The sequence below is a fragment of the Cibotium barometz genome, chromosome 11 (genome assembly GCF_041138505.1).
Source record: "Cibotium barometz isolate CiBa-2024 chromosome 11, ASM4113850v1, whole genome shotgun sequence".
Taxonomy (NCBI): Eukaryota; Viridiplantae; Streptophyta; class Polypodiopsida; order Cyatheales; family Cibotiaceae; genus Cibotium; species Cibotium barometz.
The window spans coordinates 20,210,238-20,224,679 of record NC_141056.1 but is presented as its reverse complement, the minus strand read 5'-3'; the positions used below and the strand labels follow the sequence as shown (position 1 = coordinate 20,224,679).

At 43.1% G+C, this 14,442-nt stretch overlaps 2 protein-coding genes across 2 annotated transcripts; both read right to left on the bottom strand.

The window, feature by feature from the left end:
* Positions 1-4,616: 4,616 nt before the first annotated feature.
* LOC147633876 (uncharacterized) lies at positions 4,617-5,375 on the bottom strand. Its single transcript, XM_086805597.1, has one exon. The coding sequence runs from the start codon at positions 5,373-5,375 to the stop codon at positions 4,617-4,619; it is 759 nt and encodes a 252-aa protein (XP_086661723.1).
* A 109-nt stretch (positions 5,376-5,484) lies between these two features.
* On the bottom strand, positions 5,485-7,102 carry LOC147633875 (uncharacterized). Its single transcript, XM_086804504.1, has 4 exons — positions 6,818-7,102; positions 6,200-6,259; positions 6,055-6,123; positions 5,485-5,933 (listed from the first exon to the last, which is right to left on the bottom strand). Exons 1-4 carry the CDS (start codon positions 7,060-7,062, stop codon positions 5,864-5,866), a joined length of 444 nt encoding a protein of 147 aa, XP_086660630.1. The 5' UTR covers positions 7,063-7,102; the 3' UTR covers positions 5,485-5,863.
* Positions 7,103-14,442: the final 7,340 nt, after the last annotated feature.

Here is a 14,442-nt window from a genome sequence, read left to right as displayed (position 1 = left end):
GTGGCACTCAAGATGCAAAAATTCTTAAACTAAAACTACTCCTAAAGAGAACAACAAAGTGCGAAAAAACAGATAGAAAAAGGTCCAATTTAAGCTAAAATGCATATCACAGACATCACTCATATGAGAAAAACCATATAACAAACATAAGACACAATCTACTTATCCTATCGGATGCATATCACAGACATCACTCATATGAGAAAAAACATATAACAAACATCAGACACAATCTACTTATCCTATCAGATGCACGGCAGGCTCCCATTTAAGCTAAAATGCATATCACAAACATCACTCATATGAGAAAAACCATATAACAAACATCAGACACAATCTACTTATCCTATCGGATGCACGGCAGGCTCCTAACACCTACCGACAACTCGGATTCTAAAAACACAAGGTGCAAGCATCTCAAGAAGTCCTGGACAAACTACAGACGCGTGTGCGAGTGACAGCCTCGTACTAGTCTTGGTACTTGTCCCCGGCAATGGCGCCAATTTTTGCGGATCACCATGATGGACACGTGTAGCTAGCGAGAACTCCTAGACATAATGTCTACAGAGAACGTAGTAACCCGACTAAGGCATGGAGGCAATGGCACATGTGTCAAATGGCACCCATCCGAGGTAACATCTATCAAACTAGAGTAGGGGAATCCCACACACAACTGTTCCTCTCTGATTGACGATCTCGATAGGGAGCATTCCTCGGCGGCTAACAATCATGCCTGTAAGTGTTCCCATAAAGGACCCGATCCCAGCTATGTGGAGCGATCCCCTTGTAATGCAAACAACAATCTCTTGGTTCTAGCTTTCTACACCATGGCCAGAGTGTTCCCTATAGGAAATACCTATGGCTGATTGAGCCTAGAGCGATCCTGGTTAGGTGATCCCCCGGCTCTAGCGTTCTCCTTCATGGGAGTATTCCCATATGAAAATATCAAAAAGGGCTTACATGGTAGGAGAAGATCCCCATGTAGGCCCACTTTTGCTACATCGATGAAAGTTACGCTGTGAATTTAGAGAAAAGCAACTTTCCCTCTCGGACTTCATAATAAAGCAAGTATGGACTCACTTTAGAACAAGGTCTCGGCCTATGCCGTGCTCCAATCCTCACCCCCTAACTCCTCAAACTAACAATTAAACATAATTGCTTAACATGGCACAAAACTAAACTCTCGTATGAGCCCAATCTCCCAAGACTCAAACTTCGACACAACCCCCCATAAGAAATGAGCGGATTTTGACTTAAGTACACTTATTCGACAAGACATACATAAACTTTAATTGGCCGATGACATGGGAGGTTATTACAAAGTCGAAGCTCATTGGCTGCCTCTACAAACAAGCTAACTTACGAAAGAGTTTATTACAAACTTTTAGCTTAGCCAGGATTTCCCATAAAAAATTTGAATTTTGACAGCCCGAGTCCTAGTGGGTCTGCTTGCTTGGCCGAGCCTCTGGGTCTAGCCTCCTTCAAATAGTAGGATACTCAATGATGACGGCACCCGCAATCATTTGCGACCGCCTTCAAGCATAAACCACTGTGCCTATTTGTGAACTTGCACACAAGCCGGTGTTCTGATGTTCGTGTGTGCGACAAAGGTGATGGTGATGCCCGCCTTTAGAGACAAACCCTTGTGCACTCTAGGTGGAACAGCTCCCTTGCCCTCTAGGCTTTGTTCTTCACGGACCCATGCACCCACGCTATGCACCGTGCCCGCATTATGTACGCATTGCACCCTATGGGCCGCAGCTCTTCTTACATATCAACAATCCCCCACGCAACCGGCTTTGGGTTAACATTTTTTTTTCAAATTTTCCAATGTTTAAGGATATACCAAAAACGAGGGCTCGCTTGAGCATATAGTCACGTGATTGTGTAGTGGAAAGTGTGTAGCACATGTAGCCGCAAGTCCTAGGTTTACATACTTTTTCTTGCATCATGCTCGTAATAGCTACATGACTGGTTGGTCTTGATATACGCCTGTGTGTGAGGTGATCTTAATGCAAAGGACTTTCCAACCACAATGCCCCTTCAGCGAACTTGGGGGCTACAAGATCATATTAGTGGTTTGCAAGGTTAGCAAAATAGATTATGACTAGCTTATGTGAAGAAAGGATTGGTTCAAAAGTCAAAGGGAATTTAGAATGTTGTATCTTAGAAATCCTAGAAACCTTCAAATGCATCCAAGTCTTTGTCCCACTCCAAAGGCGCATAACATGGGAGAAAATTGGGCTACTTAGAGTGCAACTTCCCACGTGGCTCCACAACCCTTCCTTCCCAAAGCCAAAGTACAAGAATCGATAAAGGAATATATGCTTAGGACCCTTAATGGAACGATCTTACATGCATGATGGAGAAGGTCCCTGATGTTACATGCATGATGACAGCCACAATTCGCAAGATGTTGATTGCATGCTTGAACTTCAAGAATACAAAGCTCACTAATGCCAAGTGGTTGTAACTCTTTCTTTGTTATTGTGTCTGGAAGCCTTTTTTGTGGCAAACACACCCCCTAGCATCATAATATGACCAGCTTTTCGATACCATCATGTTGAAAAAGAAGAATCAAGGGTAAGCCCCCTCTATGCCCTTCTCCAACTCCACTTGTTACTCCAACACCCTCTATCCATACACGTCAAGAACATTATTTTTCTTGTATGTAGAGTCTAAACAGTCTTTTAAGATCAATCTAAGCTTTATGAAAGTGCTGAAATGCAATTACAATATGCATGTGGATGATTACACATTAAATTGCATAGACACGGCACACCCCAAGACCTGCAAGATTTCACTACACTTAAATGTAGTGATTCCCCTATTTAGATGGTGTAAAGCTTGTAGATGTATCGCATACAACCATGTTCAATTTCCATCTTACAGGCATACCCCTTTGATGAGAAAACTTAGGCGTACACCTTTGATGAGTAAACTCAACTCTAATTGAGCCTGGTTAGGAAGGTCATATGTTCATTCGATGCACTCATATTTTACTTTGGCAAAAGAAAAGTGCATAATGTGGTAAGATCCATATCATTGACCAATATACAATAGGCATCTCTATTGCATGGTTCAATGACTTGATTAGTAAGAAGTATAATCGAGACAAGAAAAAAAATGAAGAACACAATTCAAGTAAGGTTCTATATTAGTCCGTACTTGCATAAAAAGGCATTTTTTGTTTGTTCTACTCAGAGGGAGTGTTGGACATGGTATACTTCTGAAAAGGCCATTACATATTAAACCTATTTGTATGAAACAGTAAAAGTGCTTTTATTGATATTATATATAAAAACCCTTGTTGAGATGCATAACCACTAATTGAGATACACTCACCCTCATTAGTAAAGTGAGTTGTGACCAGAAAGTCAATTGATTACTCAGTAACGCTAATAACCTGTAAAGGTTTAACATTGTCAATGTGTTTATAAGATGTTAAAAAACATGGAGACTTTTTGTGATAATGGAGGCATTATGACTCATGATGAATGCATGTATAGCCATTAAGCTGATTCTATTGTGCAAAAGATCTCCCAACATGGCCAGGGAAAGCATGTGTTTGGAGGACATAGCCTTACTAGAGTACTTGAGCTACAGGGAATATAGGCATAATAATTGTACACAATTTATCCACCTCTAAAACCACGAGCATTGGTTTGCTCATTTAACACATGATTGGAGAATTCCGTAGATAGGATACCAAGACGTACATTACATGCATGCACAAACTGTATATCCACCTCTGAAACCACTTGCAATGACACATTAATAAACCAAGTCTCAGCCCTAATGTATGGCTGTTTACTTTGCTGACACTAATCAGTACAACCTTTTGTGAGTGATTTCCAAGACGTGAATGTGCAGTGCTAACCACAAAATGTGCCAAGTAAAATACAGGACAGTTGCATGATATGATAATGCAAAGCCTGACAAGATAGGCATCAAAACAAAAAAAAAGTGATTTAAGCCTACATAGCCAACATACACAGACAAAGTGAATTTTAGAGAGAGTTGTTTTTTCACAAGGCAGCCTGTCATGTCATGCTTGTGTTTGTTGCTTGCGGACCTGTCTGTGTGCCTTTCCCGTCTTGCTTGGTGTTTGCTGCCTACCGGCCTGTTTGTGTGTGCATGTGTGCATGTGTGTGTGCAGGTGTGTGGGTGTTGATGCATGTCTTTGTGTGTGTGGGTTGGTGTTGGTGCGTATGCAAGAGCGTATGTGTGCATGTGTGCGTGCGAGTGTGTGTAAATGTGTGTGCAAAACCTCCTACCTGGTTGTGCCTTGTAGGCTATAAATGATCACGATCACAGATCAAAAGATTCTTTTCTAAGTGAGCACTGTCACAAAATGAAAGATCATGTAAGCGAGATCCAGACCTGGCTTTGCCATGCAAGTGACCATGGCCACCAATCAAAAGATTCTTGTTAGTTGAAGTTCAGATGTGTATTGCTGAGACCTGCTCCCACTCCGACTCAAAATTGGGGCTGTAATTATATCAGATCTTGAAACCATGACTACGTGTATTTACCTTCACAAACTATCTGCCACACTAATAAAAGCTCATGCGAGTCCAACTTAGGGTCACCAGCCTTGACCAACTTGTGAGCGGTCAATAGAACTTCACCTGGTGCTTGAGAATGTGCCATACAAGAACTCTTCTTCTCACCCCGTTGCGAGCGCACACGAGGCACTGGCCATGCTGAAGGTCCTCACTGAAAAACAGATGTAGCGATGGGCATACACATTCCAAGATAATCCTTGCGTCACTCGGTTGGACGAAGGTTGATGAAACCAGTGAAAGCAAGTTCTTATATGAAGCTCTGCCATCCTCGCTTTGCACAAAGTCGAAGGGCCTTAAGATTTTGAACAGCTCTCGGATAATTGCTAGTCGCACACTACGATTGAGTTTCACATTTTCTTTAAAAAGATATCCATCACTGCTTTTCAGCTTCTGCACAATGTTGCGAAGCATGCCAAGATCATTCCTCCATCCTTCCAAAAATTTAGACTGAAGTCCACACTCCCCAAACTGAGCTACCTTCTTCAAAAAGGGAGCCACCCACCTTGGCTTGATAGGACTCCTTGGGATAACTCCTGGCACAGGTTTGGACTCCATAAGCAAAACGTCCATGAGCTCCACATACATTGAATGGGAGATTACGAATAGAATAGGCTGGGCAAGTAACGTTTCCACAAAGAGTCCCTTCTCATCGAATTGTGGCACCTTCCTTTGCGCTAGATATATCAATACTGATGTGTCTATACCCACAACAGATTTTAGAGGGACAAACACCTCTTTGTGTCGGGGCTCCCAAAAGAATATGGGCAACATTGGCACACGCTGATATTGGGACCCTACCAAGAGCATGGCTTGCTCTAAAGAAGAAGCTAAATGAGAAGATACCTAATCGATATCCTAAGACGAAAACTACGATAGTTGAATCAACAACCTATTGAAAAGTGATTCACTAGTGATTTGTAACAAGGAAATTGAAGTTCATATATGTACATGTTTACCGAAGGATAAAAGAACGCGATCTAAATAACATTACATATGTGCAGCTTATCTATGCGATAATAGCATAACCAGCTATTTCCTACTTTGAACATCGATTCAAGAACGCAAAAATAGGTGGTGATAATAACAGCAGAAGCAGCTGGCTGGCTAGTAATGACGAATCAGACATCGGCTTAGTGGTTACTTGCTCGAGACTTGTCAGCTGCGTCAAAAGACTCCTGAACCGTAGGTAAGTCTAAATCCTCGAAATCCGCACTGTTGCATGCACTTGCATTGTAAGCCGAAGTCCTTTTCTTCCACGGTGTTACGAGATCCACATTGCCGACCAATCCCAACAGTCACTCTGAGCAAGCAGCAACATACTTTCCTCTCCTTTTGCAGAATTTTTTAAACTCCTCCACATCCATGCTGTTCTTACAAAACGAACAATAATGGATGATAGTCAACATAATCATAACCAGCATACACAAGAAAACCAAACAATTCACAGGTAAAAATGTAGTGAGATAGAACTCAAGATTATGTGTACCTTGAGCAATCTGGTCCAAAATCAGCGCTGATAGCTTCAATGGACTCCTTAAACTCCTCGTCATTGAGACTGCATGTCACACAAAGATGTTTATGAACCACAGAGAAAATCACTTATACACAACCAAGAAGCAAATTGAGCTTACGAGAGCCAATCCACTTGTGCTGGGGAAAGAGGGTTGTCTTTTTGATTCTTTGTGAGAGATCTGCAAACATTTGGAAAGCAACAACCAACATAAGCAAATATGATCATCATCTCTCTCTCTCTCTCTCTCTCTCTCTCTCTCAGGTCATTTTGGCCTCTTGAAGACATGTCATTTCATTTCTGTACATGCTCGCTAGATTGTATTCCCCTTTATAGGAATAGCTTTTCCTACCATGATGTATATGCCAAGATGTTATACACAGGTTTTGTCTTATAGATTGGTTCGGCCTTTCAAAGATTAGTCCTATCTTCTCCTTCTCCTCCTCCTCCTCCTTGTGCGCACACACAATCATAACCACTCATGGTGTCATAGGTTCATTTCATTCCGTTCCAGGCTCACGCTATTTTACAAGACAGATCAAGAAAGAGGAAAGACTTAATGCGGCAGGAGACTACTAAAGAACCGTGGGAAATCGCATGAGACTAATAAAGAACCGTGGGAAATCGCATGAGACTAATAAAGAACAAAGGGAAATTGCAGCAACAAGAAAGATGCAATGCACAAACAAGAGAGGAGAGAGACAAGTGCAGTCACACAGAATAGATCAAGAAACGTTACGCTGAGCCAAAGGAGGAAGGTGGACTCTCAGCAGTGCCCTTCTGACATGCACAAATCAGGTTCCTTCCTTGCAAATATGGAGAAGAGGATACCATGGGACCTGTCAGACTTCTCTGCTTCAGCATGGGGAGGATGATGCGATGGCTTCGCCCGATGAGACCTAACTCAGAAGAGGCCAGCGAGAAGACTGCCTCCGCCATCATCTTCTTTCCAGCTCCGCCTTCTACAAGGACTGCCACCTGCATCACTTTGCCTTCTGTGAGTGCGTCACAGATCTTCTTGAGGTCGCCCGACCTTTCAGGTGTACTGTGGTTGAGTGTTTTCGTCAAGTCTCTGGTTCTGAGGCTAGATATGTATACATATGTATATGCTGTATGTATTTTATATATATATATATATATATATATGTATATATATATATATATATATAATAGATATGTATTTATTTATTTATTTGTGTGTGTGTGCGTGTGTGTGTTTCTTAGAGAGAAGAAGGAGAGAGGGAGAGAGCCCATGTACACGTTAGTACCACAAGTATATTGTTTCCAAAAAAATTATGCGTCTCGCTCATGGCCGTAAGGAGTCATATAGGCGATGCATTCACCAATGCCAAAAGGCCATGGATCAGCCAGAGGACCCAAATTAGACGACGTGACATGGGCTTGATCTTGACTGTCGGATCCCAAGGTAAACTAAGGTGTAAACTAGGGATCGATAACTTAGGTATAATGGAACTTCTTGTTTTAATGATGTTACAAGGCCTGGTCTGGGATTGCTTCTTGTGAAGACAGCTCGTCCCGGCTTCGTATGTTCCCAAACCCATCTTCCTGTAAAGTGGAAAGATCATGTGTTATAACAATTTACGTGTATTCGGCTTACGCGGTATCCTCCTCTTGACTTCTTGTTACCATATTATAGTAGTGATGTGTGTGAACACACTTAGGACCGCCGGGGCACTTTTTCCCTCACTAGGAGGTTTTTTCCCCCGTGCATTGTATATACGCCTATTATCTTCTAGGGCTGTCATCTTTCATTTTTGGCACTCATAATACACTACTGTGTTGTGCTCAAGCTTCCTCATCTTCTTGAAGTTGTGTGTGCATTCCTGCAACCCTAATTCCAACAATTGGTATCAGAGCAGGCTTCCTCCTCCCGGGCAGCATCACCGGCACCTGCCGCTTCATCTCCTCCGATTGCAACGAGGTTTCACGAGCGTCTGCAGGTTAGTATATGCCGTGGGAGAGCCCGTAGGGCTCGGTCGTTTCAGAATTTTGATCTGAAGTCATTTCGCCCTCCGTTTTTGCATTCCAAGTACTGCGCAGGCAAAATCGTCCTACTGTGCAGATTTTCTGTCAAGATTAAAATCTGCAGGACAGGTGTCCATTCGTCTGTTTTGGGCTGTGCTATATAGCACAGGTCGATTTTATACAGGTTTACCTCTTGCAGACAGCATTTACATCTAGTAGTACAGTCATTGGCCATGGCTGACAACAATGATGTATTCCGCATGTTGGCTGCTGAGGATAAGTTGGATGGCACCAACTATCCATTGTGGGCATATATGATGCGACATGTATTGGTAGCAAAGGGGTTATGGAATATTGTGCAGGGTATTGATGCACGTCCTATTGTGGCTGGGAATGCTGCAAACACATCAGAAACAGGTACTGTTGATGATGGTGCAGGCACAAGTGCTGTAGCAGCTGTTCGGGAACCACCACTTTCAGCAGAGCAGATTCGTTGGGATGGTAGAGATGCGCAGGCTCATGCCTTGATTGCGCTGTCTGTCAAACGTACCATTATCCCACATATTCGCTCCTGCAGGACTTCTAAGGATGCTTGGGATGTACTTGCCACATTGTATCAGGCAAGAAATGAGGCTCGTGTTGCTTATCTCCGAAAACAGTTGGAGAATGAGCATATGAACGAAGGTGATTCTATGGATAGCTTTTTGACAAAGATCAAGGATTTCAAAGAGCAGCTCATTTCTGCAGATGAAATCCTGTCAGACAGTTCACTTGTGCAGACTGTTTTGAATGGTCTACCAGATTCTTATCAGGGTTTTGCTTCCACTCTTCGCTTGATGATGAAAGGCAATCCCAATGCCTTATCATTTGAGGAGTTAGTTTCTGTTTTGCTGCAAGAAGACCAGTCAAGGCAAAACAGGAATAGTATGCGTGTCACAGATCAAGCTTTCGGTGCTAGTCAGAGAAGCGGGAAAGGTAAAGCTGGCTTTTCTTCTAGTAAGCAGAAATCTGCAAATGCTGCGCAACCAAAGAAGGAAGACAAAGATGAGAAGAAGGGTGACAAACAGAAGACATTTTGCAAGTACTGTAAGGGAAATGATCATGTCATCAAAGCGTGTCCTAAGCTGGCTGCGAAAGAGGCTAAGAAGAAAGAGGCTGGTATGGCTGTTGCAGATGCCTCTCCTTCTAACAATGAATCTGCTAATGTTGTGCTAGATACAGAATGGGCATTCAATGCGCAGTGCAGTTATGACCCATCTTTGCATGACACATGTATGTCTGCAGTAGATTCAGATGTATGGTACTTTGACAGTGGTGCCACTAAGCATATCACCTCGCAGCGCAGTTTATTCACTTTCCTTGAGTCTGCTCCCACAGGGAATACTGTCACTTGTGCCAATAACTCCTCTTATCCCGTTAAAGGAGTTGGACAGATTGTGCTGAATGTTGCAAATGGCAACACCTTTACACTTTTTGATGCATTGTATGTGCCAGGGATCAAAAAGAATCTGCTGTCAGTTTCCGCATTTGCCAAAACAGGTTTGGTTGTAAAATTTGTGGATGACAGATGTACTGTTCATGATCTCTCTTGTGGTGACATCATTGTAGCATCTGGTTCACTATGTCGAGGGCTGTATAAGCTCAATATGGATGGCAAATGTGTAGAGGATTCAGCATGTGCTATTATGGATACGCAGGCTATTTCAAATGCAAAACTGTGGCATGCACGTTTTGGTCATCTGAATTTTGCAAGTTTGCTGCGCCTGCAGAAATCTGAAATGGTGTCTTCTTTGCCTAAGCTTGAGGCACCTGTCAAGCATGTTTGTGAGGGCTGCATATTGGGTAAAATGCAGCGTGCTTCCTTTCCCAAAGATGGATCAGTGAGAGCTGAACGCAGATTGCAGCTTGTTCACAGTGATGTTTGTGGTCCCATGCAAACTCCATCATTTGGAAACTACCTTTACTTCGTGACTTTCATTGATGATTTTACCAGGCATGCATGGGTATATCCTTTGAAGGCAAAGTCCGAAGTGTTTTTGTGCTTCAAACAGTTTTTGGTTATGGCTGAAAATGTGTCAGAAAGTAAGATGGGCACCCTCCGTTCAGATCGAGGGGGGGAGTATATGTCTTCAGAATTTAATGCATTTCTGGCTGAGCGTGGGATAAAACACCAATGTACAGTGCCGTATACACCACAGCAAAATGGTGTGGCTGAGAGAAAAAACAGGTCTCTCATGGAAATGGCAAGATGTATGGTTAAGAGTCAAAGTCTACCACATGGTTTTTGGCTTGAGGCTGTCATGTGTGCCACTTATGTACTAAACAGGTGTCCCACCAAAGCATTACAGGTTGTCACTCCATATGAGGCTTGGCATGGCCGCAAGCCATCTGTTGGCCATTTACGTGTTTTTGGTTGCCTGGCATATGCATTAGTGCCTGTGCAACATCGCAGAAAATTGGATGACAAAGCTGTCAAATGTATTTTTGTTGGATATAGTGCTGAGAGCAAAGGCTATCGTTTGTATCATCCACAGACAAAGCGCATTTTGGTTAGCCGTGATGTTGTATTTGTGGAAGATGCAGTTCAGCCCTTGGTTTCATGTACTAAGGAGACAGATATCAGCTCACGTGATGTCTATGATACATTGTTGCCTCTTTTCAGTGGTGCACAGTCAAGTGCAATACCTCATGAGGCAGTTTTTCAGCCTATGCAGGTTTTAAATGATGGCACAGATCAGCCTATATCTGATGCAGATGTGCATGATGCACTTGAGGATGAGAGACAAGAGATTGAGGGCTCTAGGAATATGCCTAGATGGCTGGTGCAGACTTTGCGTGACAGCAAGTTGGATGCCCCTTTGTCTAGTCGCACTCGTTCTGGCTCTCATGGTGCCTCTTATGCGTCAGATTGTTATGCATTGGCTGTTTCTAGTATGTGCGATGAAAGTGAGCCTGTTTCATTTGATGAGGCACAAAGTTCAGAAAATTGGATGGCTGCTATGCAAGCAGAATACGATGCTATTATGAAGAATGGTACATGGTCTTTATGTGACTTGCCCCCTGGCAAGAAGGCCATTGGCACTAAGTGGGTATACAAATTGAAGCGTAAGCCTGATGGCACAGTGGATCGCCATAAGGCTAGGCTTGTTGCAAAAGGTTATGCTCAAGAGAAGGGCATTGATTTTGATGAGACTTTTGCTCCCACATGTCGTATGACCACTGTTCGTAGCATCTGTGCATTAGCAGCTCATAATGGTTGGAATGTACATCAGCTGGATATAAAGACTGCGTTCTTAAATGGAGATTTGCATGAGGAGGTGTATGTATCGCAGCCTCGTGGTTTTGTTCAAAGAGGGCAGGAAAACAAAGTGTGCAGGTTAAAAAAGGCTTTATATGGTTTAAAGCAAGCTCCACGAGCTTGGTATGAAAAAATACATGCATATTTGACTGCACATGGGTTTCAGAATAGTCCAACAGAAAGCACTTTGTATGTTAAACGTGTGGATGGTGTACATCTAATCATTGCTCTCTATGTCGATGACATGCTGCTCACAGGACCAAATAAGAGTCATATTGCTGATTTTAAGGCTGATTTGAATGCCTCTTTTGAGATGTCAGATTTGGGGCATTTGCATCATTATTTGGGGATACAATTTAAGCAGTGTGATGGAGGTATTGCTTTGTGTCAGACAAAGTATATTGAAACATTGTTGCGGAGATTTGGCCTTGAAGACTGCAAGCCTATTGCTACTCCAATGGAGACAGGTTTGAAGTTGAGTCTTCATGATGCTGGAGATCACTTTGATGTCACACTCTATCAGACAGCTGTTGGTTGCCTCATTTATGTATGCATTACGAGGCCAGACATTCAGTTTGCAGTCTCACAGGTGAGCAGATTTATGCATAGCCCAGGCATTAAGCATTGGCAGGCAGTGAAGCGTATCTTTCGCTATTTGAGTGGTACTCGGCATCTTGGGTTGTTTTATCCCAAGGGGGGATCATTGCCGCCAGATTTACATGCTTTTTCAGATTCTGACTGGGCTGGTTGTTATGACACACGCGTGTCCACGAGTGGTTTTTGCTTCATGCTTGGAAGCTCATGCATATCATGGTTGAGCAAGAAGCAGCCTACTGTGGCCACTTCTAGTTGTGAAGCTGAGTACAGGGCAGCTTTCACAGCTACGGTTGAGTGTGTGTGGCTCAGACGCCTTATGGCTGATTTGGGTGTTGGGCAGCCATCTGCCACCACCATCTTCACTGACAGTCAGAGCGCATTGGCAGTTGCGCGGAACCCAGTGTTCCATGCTCGTACAAAGCACATTGAGGTGCACTACCATTATGTCAGGGAGAGACTCTCTGCAGGAGAGATCAGTTTGGCTTATGTGCCAACACAGGATAACCTTGCAGACCTTTTCACAAAGGCTCTGCCTCGTGAGAAGTTCGAAGCTTTTCGCAAAGCTTTGGGCTTACTCCCTTTTGTGGATTCGTCCACATAGCTAGACACTTCCCTATACATGAGTGCTAGCTCTTGTTCACCGCATCACTCCAGGGGGGATTTGTTACCATATTATAGTAGTGATGTGTGTGAACACACTTAGGACCGCCGGGGCACTTTTTCCCTCACTAGGAGGTTTTTTCCCCCGTGCATTGTATATACGCCTATTATCTTCTAGGGCTGTCATCTTTCATTTTTGGCACTCATAATACACTACTGTGTTGTGCTCAAGCTTCCTCATCTTCTTGAAGTTGTGTGTGCATTCCTGCAACCCTAATTCCAACACTTCTCACAAATCTAGGGCTTGTCTCGCTACTGTACATTATTTAAGTAGTTCGGAGGATTAGAATTCCGACGAGAAGTTCTGCCAATACTTTGCAAGAGCACATCAGAAAATCCGAGTTCACAACGTATGGACTAAGAAGGGAGATTGTGAGCAATAGGATAATAAACTTATTGAATTAAGTAGTCAACCCCTATCACCCAAGCTAATGGACAATTTGAAAGCACAAACAAGTATTCATTATGCACGATGGACTTTTGTGGCGTAGCAAGAACAAACTCCTCAACATAAATGTCTACTGAGGACATAGCTGATGCGACTAGTGCATGGAAGTAGCTATGCAGGTGTCAATTGATAACCAAGGATGCAAAACATATGATTCTAAGCATCTACCACGCATGTACCTCCGGTATATTAGCTCACTAACTCTACAAAATGTTTGATGGGCCCAAACGAACAGCGCTCAAAAATATGTCAATCCTGCAAGCTAGAAGGTCACAAGCTAGAAGGTCACAAGCACTATACACAACATGAACTAAGCTTAAGGGTCATGAGGGAACCAATTTACATGCTCAAATCATGTCCAAACGAGCAAATCTAACAAAACGGTTGTAAGACACACCATAGGACAAGTGCCCGAAAATGAGAAACATGAGTACGTAGCACCCTATAGGTCACTCTTGTATAGGCATGTGATTTTTGTGATTTGTTCACGGTGATACTTATGACTAAATACATGCATCATACTCCTTATCCTAAGCCTATGTTGATATTGAGCTATTGTGTTGCTATCTGATAATGTTCATGTAAGATCGTGTACTTGGTAATTATAAAACTTATAATACTATAATTGTAAAAGTGTCCTGCCAAGTTTAGTCACTTGAGCTTGTTATCTGGTCAAAATCCGAGTCTTGTGAGATCTCTGGGTAGACATAATGCTTGTGAGATCCTTCCTATGATGGTGTTTGAGGTGTAGTGTTGATTTTTGAAGCTGTATGCACCAATACTGGCATATCCCTAGTCTAAATTGGCACACGAATCGCAAATCCTTGCCTCTTGTGTAAATGCACATCTTCTACATGTTGGAGTTTGTGCACCACCATAGATTTGACATGTTTGCTTTGTTGATGAAACATGGTGTCCTTGTGAATCCTTCAATTGGTCAAATATTGACCCTTGTGCTTTACCCTGGTGTTTGCGGGTCGCCGCGCGACAGACGTGGTAGCCTAGCAAGAACTCCTAAACATAATGTCTACGGCTGACTCAGCTAGTGCATGGAGGCAGTAGTGCGGGTGTCAATCGACTACCACAGAGTAAGAAGAGTCTCACGGGATCTACGCTAACTAAGAGGAGGAAGTCCACTAAATAAGTTGTGCGGGGTTTGTGAGCACCCGCGAGCACATGTGTAAATTAAGTGGATTCTAAGCTAGCAGACAAGAGCAAACACAAGCCTAAGTAATGGGAACTCTATGGCTACAGTACGAAATCAATGAGATGGGCAGAATGGCGTCTACAGACAAAATGTGCGGCCACTCGCTTATGGACGAGTGCTCGTGCCCGAAAATGCCTCCAAGTGGACTTGAATCCTTCTTATAGGCCT

What these genes read in the sequence shown, in the direction of transcription:
- LOC147633876 (XM_086805597.1), bottom strand. Translation starts at nt 5,375, where the DNA reads ATGCTCTTGGTAGGGTCCCAATATCAGCGTGTGCCAATGTTGCCCATA.
- LOC147633875 (XM_086804504.1), bottom strand. Translation starts at nt 7,062, where the DNA reads ATGCAGGTGGCAGTCCTTGTAGAAGGCGGAGCTGGAAAGAAGATGATG. An exon ending in CCTTCCTCCTTTGGCTCAGC is followed by an intron (nt 6,260 to 6,817) that starts GTAACGTTTCTT and finishes AAATGTTTGCAG; the next exon opens with ATCTCTCACAAAGAATCAAA. An exon ending in GCACAAGTGGATTGGCTCTC is followed by an intron (nt 6,124 to 6,199) that starts GTAAGCTCAATT and finishes TGTGACATGCAG; the next exon opens with TCTCAATGACGAGGAGTTTA.